At 34.5% G+C, this 14,857-nt stretch overlaps 2 protein-coding genes across 2 annotated transcripts; one reads left to right on the top strand and one right to left on the bottom strand.

Moving 5' to 3' along the window:
• Window positions 1-7,313: 7,313 nt before the first annotated feature.
• Window positions 7,314-8,063, bottom strand: LOC130974417 (uncharacterized). Its single transcript, XM_057899306.1, has one exon. The coding sequence runs from the start codon at window positions 8,061-8,063 to the stop codon at window positions 7,314-7,316; it is 750 nt and encodes a 249-aa protein (XP_057755289.1).
• A 2,796-nt stretch (window positions 8,064-10,859) lies between these two features.
• Window positions 10,860-12,152, top strand: LOC130974416 (uncharacterized). Its single transcript, XM_057899305.1, has one exon. The coding sequence runs from the start codon at window positions 10,860-10,862 to the stop codon at window positions 12,150-12,152; it is 1,293 nt and encodes a 430-aa protein (XP_057755288.1).
• The last annotated feature ends 2,705 nt before the right edge of the window (window positions 12,153-14,857 follow it).

The following is a 14,857-nucleotide window of genomic DNA, read 5'->3' as shown; positions in this document are numbered from 1 at the left end:
TACAGAACACACCTATACGTTCATAGCGTACTCCAATTTCCAGCATTTTCTGATTAGGATCAAGCAGTTTCAGTGTATCCCTCATTCTTTTATCACCGTTCAGTTCCACTTTAGCCTTCACTATGCGTGTATCGTTGCCTCTAACTTCAAATAGAGCAACATCTTCAATTTGACCAAGTCTCCCACCCAATTTTCGTCCAACCTCAAGTGTTTTGTATTGTTCAGGCAATCCCCAAAATTGTGCCCATACAGGAAAAGAAGAGATGTGATTATCCTCCATGTTTATTGATTGCTTCCATCTGCGAACATGAATAACAAAACTCTTTGAATAACCAAGGTGAACCTCTCTCAATTCGAGTCACATCAGAGTCATTCTCAAAGAAAAATTGAAACTGGTTCCTGGATTTTTTTACTACTCTGAATCCTTCTGGTTTATTCCATATTGCATACAGAGCTCCTTCCATGGTACCTACGGAAAAGATCCGATCTGAGAAAATTCTTCCAGACAGGCTCCGCTTCGTGTACAGGCTTGAATTCCTTCGGAAACATCTTCATAAGCTAAAACGATCAAGTCATCCTCTTGATCACTATCAATTATATGAGGGTTCTGTGTCTCTGATTTGTTGCTCATGGTGTAGAGAAAAACATAATTGGTATTTAATGATTTCAGAGAGAAATAAGATATATGGAATGGGTGAATTAGAAAACGAAATGAATTAAAAGAAGAATGAATTGGGAGAGAAAACGAAAATTAGGGAACTAAGTGGAAAAAAAAATTAAGAGAAGAAAGTAGAGGAAGATAGAAAAGACTTTGACGAAAAAAAGACAAAGAAAGGTGTAACCATGGAGACGGCACAGTGAAACCCTAGTAAAGCGTGAACGAACTCATAAGGCGCTGGATGAGGAATACGTAGTCCCGCTTATAATAATCAAACTTCATAAAGTTAAGTGATGAGGAATTAAGTGGATTGATTAAATTATTATTGTGGTAACGTCTTAGAATCCGAAATGATGCATGATCATCAAACATTCAAACTAGTTCTTTTATACTTGAGATACTCTTGAACTCAATTCTTAAAAATAATAGATTTAAAAAATAGTCTAAAATATACCCCAAATAATATTTAAGCTTCAAATAAAAAATAGTCAAATATCAAGATTTATATACGTATAAAATTCATAATATTATATATTTTATGTTATAGAATAATAAAAAATAACTACACAAAAAAAATTTATTAATGTAATTGTATCTTAATTTGTTTTTTTATTTCATTTGCAAAACAATTATATTTATATCTTTTAATTTTTAATACGTATTTTTTATTTCATCAGCAAAATAATTGTATTTTTCTTTTAGGATAACCAATTGCATTTATTATTATTATTATTATTATGGATTGTAATTGTATATTATCATAAACAAAAAAAAAAAAAACATAAGACAAGCTCTATGCAAAAAAAAAATGAAAACAAGGTCTGATGGGCTAAAAGTCCAATTACTAAAATGTGAATGTGCGTATTCACATTTTTAACAATTATACACTATCAACTTTATATAAAAATAACTGAATGTGAGTATTTACATTTTTTAAAACATTCTTTATTCTTCAATATGGTGCTATTTCATCATAGCTACCAGGTACACTAAAAAAAACATTACAACCTCCATCTTTTTCCAATTTAGTGGAAAGTTTTTTCTTCTTCATCTTCAATACTTATTCTTCACCAGAAATGCCAAAATCACTTCTACTTCTTTAAGTAGCATACTGTCAACAACACTCAACAAAATCTCTTTCTCTTTCTCTCTCAAGGATGAACAAAAAAAAAAGGACGGAAGACAACACACTCTAACTTAGGTTTTTGTTTATTTTAAAGTATTAAAAATTGAAACTGAAAGGAATGAAACTAGAGGGACGACCGGACAATGGTGGGACGGCGGCGGTAAGAAAAACGTAGGTGAAAAGACTTTAGAATTTATCACTTTTTTCTTTGAGAGAGGGAAAAGAGATTGAAAGTGAGGACTCAGGAGGGTGATAGGTATTCCAAGAGTTATCTAAAACATTGATTTAGGACCTGAACATGAGGTCAAGACTCTTTATGAGGCAGCGTCCGACTTGTTTTTACGTCGAGGTGCCGCCGTCCGAGTTCCTCGTGAGGAGGTGGGGGTGGTTCTTGCAAGACACTCTGGTGCTTAAGTTAGCAAGGGTTTTAAGCAGATTTTTAGTAGATTAAAATCAGGGATGCAGGTACATATAAGTAAAGGGGGGCAATGCCCCCTCCCAAATTTTAGTTTTTATTTTAAAAAAAATAGTCTAGTCCCCCCTTTCTTTATTTCTCAGCACCTCCCTTTTTGTTCCATAACTTTTTCAGCCCCTTTTTAATTCCTACAAAAAACCCAGTCCAATAGCCTATTCTCCATCCCTTTTTTTATTTTCTAGCGTACAACCAGTCTCTCTATCCCCTTTTTTTATTTTCCAGCATACAACCAGTCTCCCCCTCTCTCCCTTCCTGCCTTTACTTTCTAAAATTTCAGGTAACAACTTTTTCTATTCTTCTTCTTTTTTATCTCTTTAATCTTCTTATCTTTTACCTCTTTGACTCTTTTTTTTTTGCAGATTAAAAAAAAAAGATAGTAGTTCAACAAGTGACTCTTCACTCCTCTTTCACAAAAAAGATTCTATTTTTATTCTTTTTTATATATTTAGTTACTTACTTAATTAGTTAATTTATTATTATTTGTTAATTAAATTTATGTTATTATATATTAGTTTGTATATTTAATTTTTTTTATTAGTTAACTATTTAATTACAATTTTATATTATTTATACTAGGATGTTAGTATTATTGTTCTGAATTTTAATATTTTATTTTAAATTGAAATATAATTTTTATATTTTATAAAGATTTAGACTGTAATTTACACTTTTTGCTAAATATATTTTTAATTATAAGAACTTATTTGGCCATTTGAATTATGAGTAAGTTCAAAATCATTGATACATTTAAAAAAAAAAAAGATCAAGAGAATGAAGATGCTTCTACTATTACTACTCCAATACTTGAGGGGTCATCAAATTTCATTACTTCAAGTTCTCCATTGAATAGCTCAAAGTATCCACGACTTCTTCCAAATTAATTGGATGTTTTTCGTTTGGAAAGAGATCCTGGAATGTGACCAATGATTTGGAAGTTTTCTCCAAATAAAAGAGATGAAATCCGTCGGGCTTATATTAAAGTTGGACCAAATCAACCAATTCTTGATAATTATCTATTTTCTGGTGATAAAAGTCATCGTCGCTTTCAAGCTTCATGGTTTAAATTGTTCCCATCTTGGTTAGAATATTCTATAGAAGATTATGCTATATATTATTTTCCGTACTTTTTTTTTGCTAAGAAACATTCAATTAATACGGGTTCAAATGCTTTTATTGAGAATGGTTTCAGAAATTGGAAGAAAGTAAATAGTGAAAAAGAATGTGCTCTTTTGAATCACATTGGCAAAAATTCCAACTCATTCCATCATAAGACGCTGAAATCATGTAATGATTTGATGAAACAATCACAACATATCGACAGACTTCTTCATAAGCAAACATTAGAAGAGATTGAAAAGAATCGAATTCGATTAGGAGCATCTATAGATTGCATTAGATGGTTGACATTTCAAGGTTGTGCATACAGAGGACATGATGAAAGCCAAAGTTCAAGCAACAAAGGTAACTTTTGGGAAATGTTGAAATTTTTGGAATCTTACAATGAAAGAGTGAAAAAGAATGTTTTGAAAAATGCTCTTAAACATGCTAAGTATACTTCAAATGATGTCCAAAAAAAAATTCTACATATTCTTGCTACTAAGGTGAGAAATTCAATTAGAGAAGAGATTGGAGATGCCAAATTTTGTATTATTGTTGATGAAGCTAGAGATGAATCTAAAAAGGAGCAAATTACCATTATTTTGAGATTTGTTACTCTAGATGTAACACCTTAAGTTAAATCCTATCTATGAATGTCTTTAAATAAGATGCCACACTTGATAGAGATAGAAAATGAACTTAATCGTTATGCAAGGGAGGAGGAAGTGCGTGTGAAGGGAAAAACGAGTAGCACTAAAACGATGGAAGTGAATATAATAAATATGAAATAATAACTTATCCATGAGTATGGTTCAAAATAAAATGCTTAGAGGTAATTATAACAAAGAAACTAATACGTCATAACTAATTTCGTCGAAGAGGCTCCCATACTTGTATCACATCCTATCCTTGATCGGGACCTTTCAGTTATTCACGAATCGGGGTACCAGTGGTCTTCCTCCAACACCTTTCCGTGCAGTGAAGATCCGGTTCCGTTATGTGGGATGAACTAAGACTCGACGGGGTGCCGAGGTGGGTGAATAGGGTACGTATTCCACCTTTGGACTTTCGCAAGGATTCGACTCCTCCTCTGGATCCTCCTCCATGGTGTCTTTCTCCTGGTCAGGGTTATTGGATTCTTCTTCCTTTGTCTCAGAATCTGATTCGAGATGCACCACTTCGGATGACCGTTTCTTGAATGCTGAAGCGTTCTTATCTAAGAAGGTTACGACAGGCAGCTGGGATTCTTTCTCCCGAACTCTCGACCTAAGTAGACAGTTTGGAGCATGGTAGTTGTGGTCGTAATACCCACGCGTGCTTTGAGGGGTCATACTCAAAAGTTACCTTCGGAGGGCACTGCATCGTCTCTATCCACCCTGCCATGTTCTTCTGGAGACAGTATGTGAAAAGAAAAGGGATGAAAACCTAAGGTCTCAGTAGGAGTGCTATGCAACACCTCCATGCCTATCTCCAGCCAACGTGTGGGTTTTTAAAAGAAGTCGTACGATATGGCATGTAATATGATTCTTTCTTGTAAAGCACATAGGTAAAAAGGAAAGCACATAGAAAAAATAGAAGAATAGTAACATATGAAACGTCGACATGTTCATAAATAAATCTTTAGAAAAACATCATCATGATCAAACTTTGCATTATACTTTCTCTTTTCCTTAACTTATAACTTTTATGAAAGGTATTGAGCTCAAACTGGTATAAATGAGAGTCCCCTTCCCTTACCGAAGGTTCTTATCTTGAATGTCTTGGCGATCACCTTCCCTTACCGAAGGATCATCTCGATCGATCACCCTCCCTTACCGATGGATCATCTCGATATCTTGTCTTTGGGGGTCACTTTCCCTTACCAAAGGATCATTCCCTCAATTTAATTTACAATCAAGGTTATTTAGACATACACAAGAAAATAATTATATCAACAAAGATATCTTATTATATAAAATTGATGGGAGTCCCCTTCCCTTACCGAAGGTTCCCAAAAATTTGCCGATCACCTTCCCTTATCGAAGGATCACCTCGATTCGATCACTTTCCCTTTACCAAAGGATCATCTCGATTATCTTGTCTTTGGGGGTCACCTTCCCTTACCGAAGGATCATTTCCTCAGTTTAATTTACAATTAGGGTTGTTTAGGCATACACAAGAAGAGATTCATGCGAGAATAGATCATGCAAAAGTAGATCATGCAAGAGGAGGGACATCTAAGATGATAAAATGAGCATGTTAAATAATTGAATAAGATGGTATAAGAAAGTAGGTACTTTCAACTCTAAAAGGATATTAATAATGGAATGTATAAAAGATCATATAAATGTACATCATAAAAATAAGGTATTTTAAATAGTTGAATAAAACATTATAAGAAGGTATGCACTCTCAACTCTAAAGAAATATTAATAATACAATGGTATAAAAGTTCATATAATTTTACATAATAAAATATGGTTTATTAAATAGTTGAATAAAACAATTACAAGAAGACGTGTACTTTCGGTTCTAAAGAAATGTTAATAATACAATGGTATAAAAGATCATATAAATGTACATCATAAAAATAAGGTATTTTAAATAGTTGAATAAAACATTATAAGAAGGTATGCACTCTCAACTCTAAAGAAATTAATAATACAATGGTATAAAAGTTCATATAATTTCACATAATAAAATAGGGTTTATTAAATAGTTGAATAAAACAATTACAAGAAGACGTGTACTTTCGGTTCTAAAGAAATGTTAATAATACAATGGTATAAAAGATCATATAATTGCACATAATAAAATAGGATATATTACATAGTTGAATAAAACAATTATAAGAAGACATGTACTCTTGACCCTAAGAAAATATTAATGATATAATAGTATAAAAGGTCATATAAATGTACATGGTAAAATTAGGGTACATTAAATAATTAAATATAATATAAGAAGGTATCTACTAATGAATCAAGAGGACATAAATGAAATAATAGATAAACATGATCAATGTGGATAAGGGATGAGTAAAAGAGAATTAATGCCATAAGACACATGAAAGATGGTAACCATGCATGGATGGAAGAAAATAAAATAGAACATACTACATGCCAACATAAAAGTAAGAAAAGCATAATTTCCTACTCTTTTTCTAACGCCTCTTTTATTGCCTATGAGCTTGCCTCTTGTATTTGCACACAGAATATTTGCGTAGAGGGAGAAAAGAAATGATTAGTGTTTGAGATGAGTGATCTTCTACCTATGGATGTACCCCTATTTATATACTTTCAATGGTAAGGTGGTTAGGATAATTTTAAATTCAAAAGAAGGGCGGTTATTAGATTCCTATCCATAATTCAAAATTCTAAACCCATCTCCTAACTGACTTTCAAAATTCAAATTTGATTTTGTTTCTAGAAGGGGCGAAAGGAGGTTGTTACATTACCACCCCCATAAAAAAAGAATTTGTCCCCAAATTCTACTTTCTAATTTGGTTAATAAAGGTCGTTAGTAAGATGCATAGTGATTTGGACATGAGCAAGCTAATCTTACTAGTAGCAGAGAGAGATATGAACGAAGGAGAAACACCAGTATCATCTAGAGTAGTTAAATGATTCCATTAATTGTGCATTTACCCTCGATTCGATCTTCTAACTCGTGGGCTTCCTCACTGCTGAGGGCAAAGACTCGCCCCTGACGCTGTGGTGGATTGGCAGGGGGTGGGAGAACTGCTGGGCATTCCCTGGCGATATGTCCCGGCTGAAAACACCGGAAGCAAACATTTTTCCCGGCAAGGCACCTACCCCTATGTTGTTTCCCACATGAAGTACACTCCTTGAGTTCGGTAGTCTTTGGTGAGGCATTAGTGGGAGGTTCCTGGCAATCTGTGCCCTGTTGAGGTTGCCTTCCTGTAGGTTTTTCAAGAAAGGACTTATTCTGTGGTGGCTGCTGAGATGATTCTTGATTCAGTTGCCTTTTCTTGAAAGACTCGCTTTTTCCGACGCTAGTTTTTTGGTGCATTCTTCGATCACCTGGCACTTGCTAACGAGGGAGGAGAACTCCCAGATTTCTAATGGGGCTATTGCGGTTAGAACTTCTGCCCTGAGCCCTCCTTGATACTTCATACACTTCCACTTTTCATCTGGATTAGCCTTATACATTTTGGAAAATTTGCAGAGTCTCTCGAACTTCTCTGCGTACTCTGCAATACTCATCCTATCTTGCCTCAGCTGAAGAAACTCCATATCCCTAGACTCTCGAACAGAAAGGGGAAAGTACTTCTTGTAGAAAGCTTCCTTGAAGGTGGCCCAACTGATATTTATTCCAGCATCCTCCAACAACCGTCTTACTCCATCCCACCAGAACTCGACATCAGCTTTCAGCATGAAGGTAGCGTAGCTCACTTGCTGCTCCTTAGTGCATAGAAAAATTGTGAATACATTCTCCATTTCTGCCAGCCATTCTTCTGCTATATCAGGGTCGAGGGCTCCACGAAACTCAGGTAGACCAATCTTCTTGAAGTCAGCAAAAGTTGTATGAGTCTGTCCTGCCTCTAGCCTGCGAATATTGGAATCCCTGTCCCCAGTGGATAGTTGTTGAGCCATCAGATTGGTGGCTTGGGCCTGCTCCTTTATTGCCTTGGCCATCTCCTTCATGTGCTTTGCTAGATTTGCGGAGCTCGAGCTCGAGCCACGTGGGCGTCCACAGCTTGCCATAGGTTTCCTGTTCAAGGATAACCATAGGGAGAAGTTTTATTAGTTGTACCTCCTAAGATAGGATCCCTAGGATCGACTTTGCTCTGATACCATTAATGTAACACCCTAAGTTAAATCCTATCTATGAAGGTCTTTAAATAAGGTGCCACACTTGATAGAGATAGAAAATGAACTTAATCGTTATGCAAGGGAGGAGGAAGTGCGCGTGAAGGGAAAAACGAGTAGCACTAAAACGATGGAAGTGAATATAATAAATATGAAATAATAACTTATCCAAGAGTATGGTTCAAAATAAAATGCTTAGAGGTAATTATAACAAAGAAACTAATACGTCCTAACTAATTTCGTCGAAGAAGCTCCCATACTTGTATCCCATTCTATCCTTGATCGGGACCCTTCAGTTATTCACGAATTGGGGTACCAGTGGTCTTCCTCCAATACCTTTCTATGCAGTGAAGATCCGGTTCTATTATGTGGGATGAACTAAGACTCGACAGGGTGCCGAGGTGGGTGAATAGGGTACGTATTCCACCTTTGGACTTTCGCAAGGATTCGACTCCTCCTCTTGATCCTCCTCCATGGTATCTTTCTCCTGGTCAGGGTTGTCAGATTCTTCTTCCTCTGTCTCGGAATCTGATTCGAGATGCACCACTTTGGATGACCGTTTCTTGAATGCTGAAGCGTTCTTATCTAAGAAGGTTACGACGGGCAGCTGGGATTCTTTCTCCCGAACTCTCGACCTAAGTAGACAGTTTGGAGTACGGTAGTTGTGGTCGTAACTACCCACGCGTGCTTCGAGGGGTCGTACTGAGAAGTTACCTTCGGGGGGCACTGCGTCGTCTCTATCCACCGTGCCATGTTCCTCTGGAGACAGTATGGGAAAAGAAAAGGGATGAGAACCTAAGGTCTCAGTAGGAGTGCTATGCAACACCTCCATGCCTATCTCTAGCCCACGTGCAAGATTTTAAAAGAAGTCGTACGATATGGCATGTAATATAATTCTTTCTTGTAAAGCACATAAGTAAAAAGAAAAGCACATACGAAAAATAGAAGAATAGTAACATATGAAACGTCGATATGTTCATAAATAAATCTTTAGAAAAACATCATCATGATCAAACTTTGCCTTATACTTTCTCTTTTCCTTAATTTATAACTTTTATGAAAGGTATTGAGCTCAAACTGGTATAAATGAGAGTCCCCTTCCCTTACCGAAGGTTCTTATCTCGAATGTCTTGGCGATCACCTTCCCTTACCGAAGGATCATCTCGATCGATCACCCTCCCTTACCGAGGAATCATCTCAATATCTTGTCTTTGGGGGTCACCTTTCCTTACCGAAGGATCATTCCCTCAGTTTAATTTACAATCAAGGTTATTTAGACATACACAAGAAAATAATTATATCAACAAAGATATCTTATTATATAAAATTGATGTGAGTCCCCTTCCCTTACCGAAGGTTCCCAAAAATTTGCCGATCACCTTTCCTTACCGAATGATCATCTCGATTATCTTGTCTTTGGGGTCACATTCCCTTACCGAAGGATCATTCCCTCAGTTTAATTTACAATTAGGGTTGTTTAGGCATACACAAGAAGAGATTCATGCGAGAATAGATCATGCAAAAGTAAATCATGCAAGAGGAGGGACATCTAAAATGATAAAATGAGCATGTTAAATAATTGAATAAGATGGTATAAGAAAGTAGGTACTCTCGACTCTAAAAGGATATTAATAATGGAATGTATAAAAGATCATATAAATGTACATCATAAAAATAGGGTATTTTAAATAGTTGAATAAAATATTATAAGAAGGTATGCACTCTCGACTCTAAAAAAATATTAATAATACAATAGTATAAAAGTTCATATAATTTCACATAATAAAATAGGATTTATTAAATAGTTGAATAAAACAATTATAAGAAGACGTGTACTTTCGGTTCTAAAGAAATGTTAATAATACAATGGTATAAAAGATCATATAATTGCACATAATAAAATAGTATATATTACATATTTGAATAAAACAATTATAAGAAGACATGTACTCTTGACCCTAAAAAAATATTAATGATATAATGGTATAAAAGGTCATATAAATGCACATGGTAAAATTAAGGTACATTAAATAATTAAATAAAACATAAGAAGGTATCTACTAATGAATCAAGAGGACATAAATGACATAATAGATAAACATGATCAATGTGGATAAGGGGTGAGTAAAAGAGAATTAATGCCATAAGACACAAGAAAGATGGTAACCATGCATGGATGGAAGAAAATAAAATAGAACATACTACATGCCAACATAAAAGTAAGAAAAGCATAGTTTCCTACTCTTTTTCTAACGCCTCTTTTATTGTCTATGAGCTTGCCTCTTGTGTTTGCACACAAAATATTTGCGTAGAGAGAGAAGGGGAAGGATTAGTGTTTGAGAGGAGTGATCTTCTACCTATGGATGTACCCCTATTTATATACTTTCAGTGGTAAGGTGGTTGGGATAATTTTAAATTCAAAAGAATGGCGGTTATTAGATTCCTATCCATAATTCAAAATTCTAAACCCATCTCCTAACTGACTTTCACAATTCGAATTTGATTTTGTTTCTAGAAGGGGCGAAGGGAGGTTGTTACACTAGATGGTTTTGTTAAAGAGAGATTCTTTTATCTTGTGCATGTCACTGATACTTGTGCAATAACTTTAAAGAAAGAATTGATTTCTTCCTTTCTCATTAAAATCTCCAAGTTGAAAATATTAGGGGTCAAGGGTATGATGGTGCTAGCAACATGCGGGGTGAGTGGAATGGTTTGCAAGCTTTGTTTCTTAAAGATTCTCCACAAGCATACTATATACATTATTTTGTTCATAGGTTACAATTAGCATTGGTGGCAGCTTCAAGAGAGGTACTTCAAATTCATGAATTTTTTACTCAATTAAACTCTATTGTCACTATTGTTAGTGCTTCTTCAAAAAGATATGATCAATTACAAGAAACTCAAGCAATTGAAAATGCAAACTTTGTTGCTCAAAATGAATTAGAAACAGGTAAAGGTGCGAATCAAATAAGCACTTTACAAAGAGTTGGGGATACTCGATGGAGCTCTCACTTTAATTCTATTTGCAGTTTGGTAAAAATATTTACTGCTACCAACATTGTTCTCAATAATATCATTGAAGACGGGACAACTTATGCACAAAAAGGTGAGGCTTATGGTGTTGGTAAAATATTATTGTCATTTGAATTTGTTTTCACTTTGTACTTGATGAAAGAGATTATGGGAATCACTAATGTTCTTTCCCAAGCAATGCAACAACAATCTCAAGATATTCTTAATGCAATGCATATTGATTTTACATCAAAGTTACTTCTTCAACAATTAAGAGATGGTGGATGGTGCAATTTTCTTGCAAATGTTAAAGATTTTTGTGAAAATTATGAAATTGAAGTCCCTAATATGAGTGCACAATATGTTTTTGGAAGAGGTCGATCTTGTCAACCAAGTGTGACAGTTGAGCATCATTATCGAATAGATATATTCTTGGCAACAATTGACTCTCAAATACAAGAGTTGAATAGTAGATTTAATGAGCAAACAATAGAGCTTTTGACTTTGAGTTGTGCTTTGGATCCTAAGGACAATTTCAAATCATTTAATATTGAAGAAATTAGCAAGTTAGCAGAGAAGTTTTATCCTCTTGACTTTTCTTCTAATGAGCTAAATATTTTGAAATCTCAGTTGCAACATTATCAGCATGATATACCAAATCATTTGAAAGGCATTGGTACACTTTCTGAATTGTGCAACAAGTTGCAAGAAATGGGAAAATCAAGAACTTATCACATAGTTGATATATTAATACGTCTTGTTTTGACTCTACCAGTGTCTACAGCAACAACAGAAAGAGCTTTTTCAGCAATAAAAATTGTTAAGACAAGACTCCGAAGTAAGATGGCTAATGAATTTCTTGCAGACAATTTGGTTATCTATATAGAAAAAGAATTAGCAGCTATTTTCGACACAAATTCAATTATAGATGATTTTGAAAATAGAAAAAAACGTCGAATAGCCTTTTCATGATACAAAACTGTAAGTGGTAATTTTTATATATTATTGTCTTACTTTGATTGAGATTATATATATATATATATATATATATATATATATATATATATATATATATATATATAATTTTATCAATAGAAATAGTAATATAAAATATTTGTAGTAAATTATTAAACACCGCCCCCCCTAAATAGTTAGCCTAGCTCCGCCCCTGATTAGAATGTAAATTATACATGAGAGGTGTAATGTATTTATAGTTGAGTCGATAACCACCTTTGTTGAAGTAGTTCTATCTTTATTTATAGATAACTGTTTTCTTTATCTTAGGAGTTTGTTGGAATCTATCTTTTAGGGAGGATAGAGATAGTGGGAGAGATTTGTGGAGGCATTTACTAGCTTGGGCAAGTAGAGTTGGGCTCCTTCGCGGTGTCTGACCTCTTTAAGGAGGTCGGGTGGGAGTTGGAGACCTCCTTTTTGGATTGAGTCTTTTACCTTATTGGGCCTGGCTTTATTTGTTGGGTCAGTGTATGAATAGTTTCCCTGCTTGAGTCTTGAGCTTTTAAGAGGCCGTGTTCAAGAAATTCGTGGCTTTTGTTTCAACGTCGGGTACTCCACCTTTGAGAAGTCGGGTACTAGATATGTTTTTGAAAATTTGAATGTTGCCTCCTTAAATGAGGGAAAAACGTTGCGTGGCAGTTTCTTTGGGATCTGTACACATCTTTAAAGAGGGGGTGGTTGAGGATCATTTTGCCCCTTCTCTCTTATAAAAACATTTTAGCTCTTCTTCTTCTTCTTCTTCTTGTTTTTCCATTTCTGAAAAAGCTTTCGTTGCTCCCTTTCTTTGCGAAAAATTCTTCTCTTTCTTTTCTTGCTTTTTTATTACTCTTGGTTCCAAGATTTGTCCATCTTGAATTTTTTTAAGGTTCTGCCTTGCTAGTATGGAGAGAAACGTTCGTGGTTTGCTATTTGATGTGCCCCTCCTCTTTTTGAATTTTCATCAAGGTTTGTGCTTTTGTTTATTTTCTGGTAATCTAGTAAAGTTGTTTTCATGAGACTATTCTAAATGGTCCTGAATAATGGTATTGACGCTGGTATTTTGTTGCTTTTTTGTCGTCGATTCTTGGGATTTCTTTGATGGCTTTACCTAACTATTTGTTGTTTTATTTATTGCTAAGAAATCTTTTTGAACTATTTTCACTGTTTGACATTACTGTCGAGTGTTTAGCTATCTTTCAAGAATTTTGAGGGTCAGTACAGTAGTCATTTATAAATGCTGAATGTATTTGTGTTGCCCCCAATGGTGTTGCTACTATACGATGATTTTGTCACGGATAGCATAGGAGGGACACCATTTTCCATGCTTTCTGTATGTAGAGGATCTTTGAAATTGCGCTTTGGTTTCACTTGCTTTTGCCCGACTTCTTTTAGACGACGTCCGAGTTCTTTCTGTAACGATTCCTTTATTTTGTAGGTGTAGCTTTTATGTCGCGCTCTGTCGTTCTCAATATATCGACAAAAATTCTCCCTAATCTCTTAAATTGGGTAGATGCCCCGTCCTTTCTTGTGTCCTCGTAGTTGATAAAGACTACTGCAAGGTATTTTGTAGACATCATAGATTATGTGAGAATAGAGAGGATGAGGGGAATTACGAGATGATAGTGCCCGATACCGAGGAGAGAGTATGCTTCCCTCCTTTAGATAAGTAAGAACGCCCATGCATACGACTACTTCTTCACCAAATTAGGCATTTGACTTCCTTTTTCCGATTTTGAGACAAATATCCTTTGAGCTTGTAATGTTGTTCCTTCTCAGTTTCATCCAAATTACTGGGCTTTCTTAAAAAAATTTCAACTTTTATGTCGGGAGCTTGATGTCAGTCCTTCTGTTAAGGTCTTCTTTCATCTTTTCGTGTTGATGAAACCCGGGTAGTCGAAAGAGAAGTCTTCTTGATTTTCTTTTCGCGCTATTTAGGGTAGGAAATTTTTTTCTATTTTCGATGAGTTCTTTCACGACTTTAAGAACCATTTCTTCAAAGTTTTTTCAATAAGTTTTCTATTTTGATGTTTTAATTAAATAAGAATTAAGAATTAAAAAAACCCGTGGAATTTACTATAATAAAAACAATATTTTCTAAAAATAAACGAACTAGTTATCTATTTTAATTTTAATAATATTAACATTATTTGGGTCTATAAAAATAGATATAGAGATTTATCTTCAAAATGTAATATATAGTTTAGATTCATTAAATAAAATAGAGAATAAAACTTTATATTCAAATAAAATACTTATCCAAGTCTGTCAAATTGTTATAATAACTTTTCAAATGAGGTGCTCATTCTTCTTTTCCTTCTCCTTTTCTGTTTTTCTCCTTCTCCTTCTTCTCCTCTTCGTATTTCTTTCTTCTACTTCTTCCAAATTTGTATGGGTTCTTCTTCTTCCATTCTTCTTTTCCTCTTTCTTCTTCTCCTCCTTTTTCTTCTTCTACTTCCAAATTTGTACATGCAAGTTTTTCTTCTTTCCTTCTTCTTATCCTCCTCCTTCTTCTTCGTCATCACCAACCTTTTACAAACATTTTTATTAATTCTGATTTTTTCTGCTGCCATCATTTCTTAATTATTTCGCTTCATTTTTTTAATTTATTTTGGTTCATTTGAGTGTTAATTATCGATTCATTTGATGTTGCTGATAAGTATTAGCCAAATTTTTTATTCACAAGT

The sequence above is a fragment of the Arachis stenosperma genome, chromosome 4 (assembly GCF_014773155.1).
Source record: "Arachis stenosperma cultivar V10309 chromosome 4, arast.V10309.gnm1.PFL2, whole genome shotgun sequence".
NCBI classification, from domain to species: domain Eukaryota; kingdom Viridiplantae; phylum Streptophyta; class Magnoliopsida; order Fabales; family Fabaceae; genus Arachis; species Arachis stenosperma.
Note: the sequence above shows the minus strand (reverse complement) of the source record. Positions and strands in the feature narration are given on the sequence as shown.

Coding starts and splice junctions, on each gene's coding strand:
- LOC130974416 (XM_057899305.1), top strand. CDS start 10,860: ATGCGGGGTGAGTGGAATGGTTTGCAAGCTTTGTTTCTTAAAGATTCT.
- LOC130974417 (XM_057899306.1), bottom strand. CDS start 8,063: ATGGCAAGCTGTGGACGCCCACGTGGCTCGAGCTCGAGCTCCGCAAAT.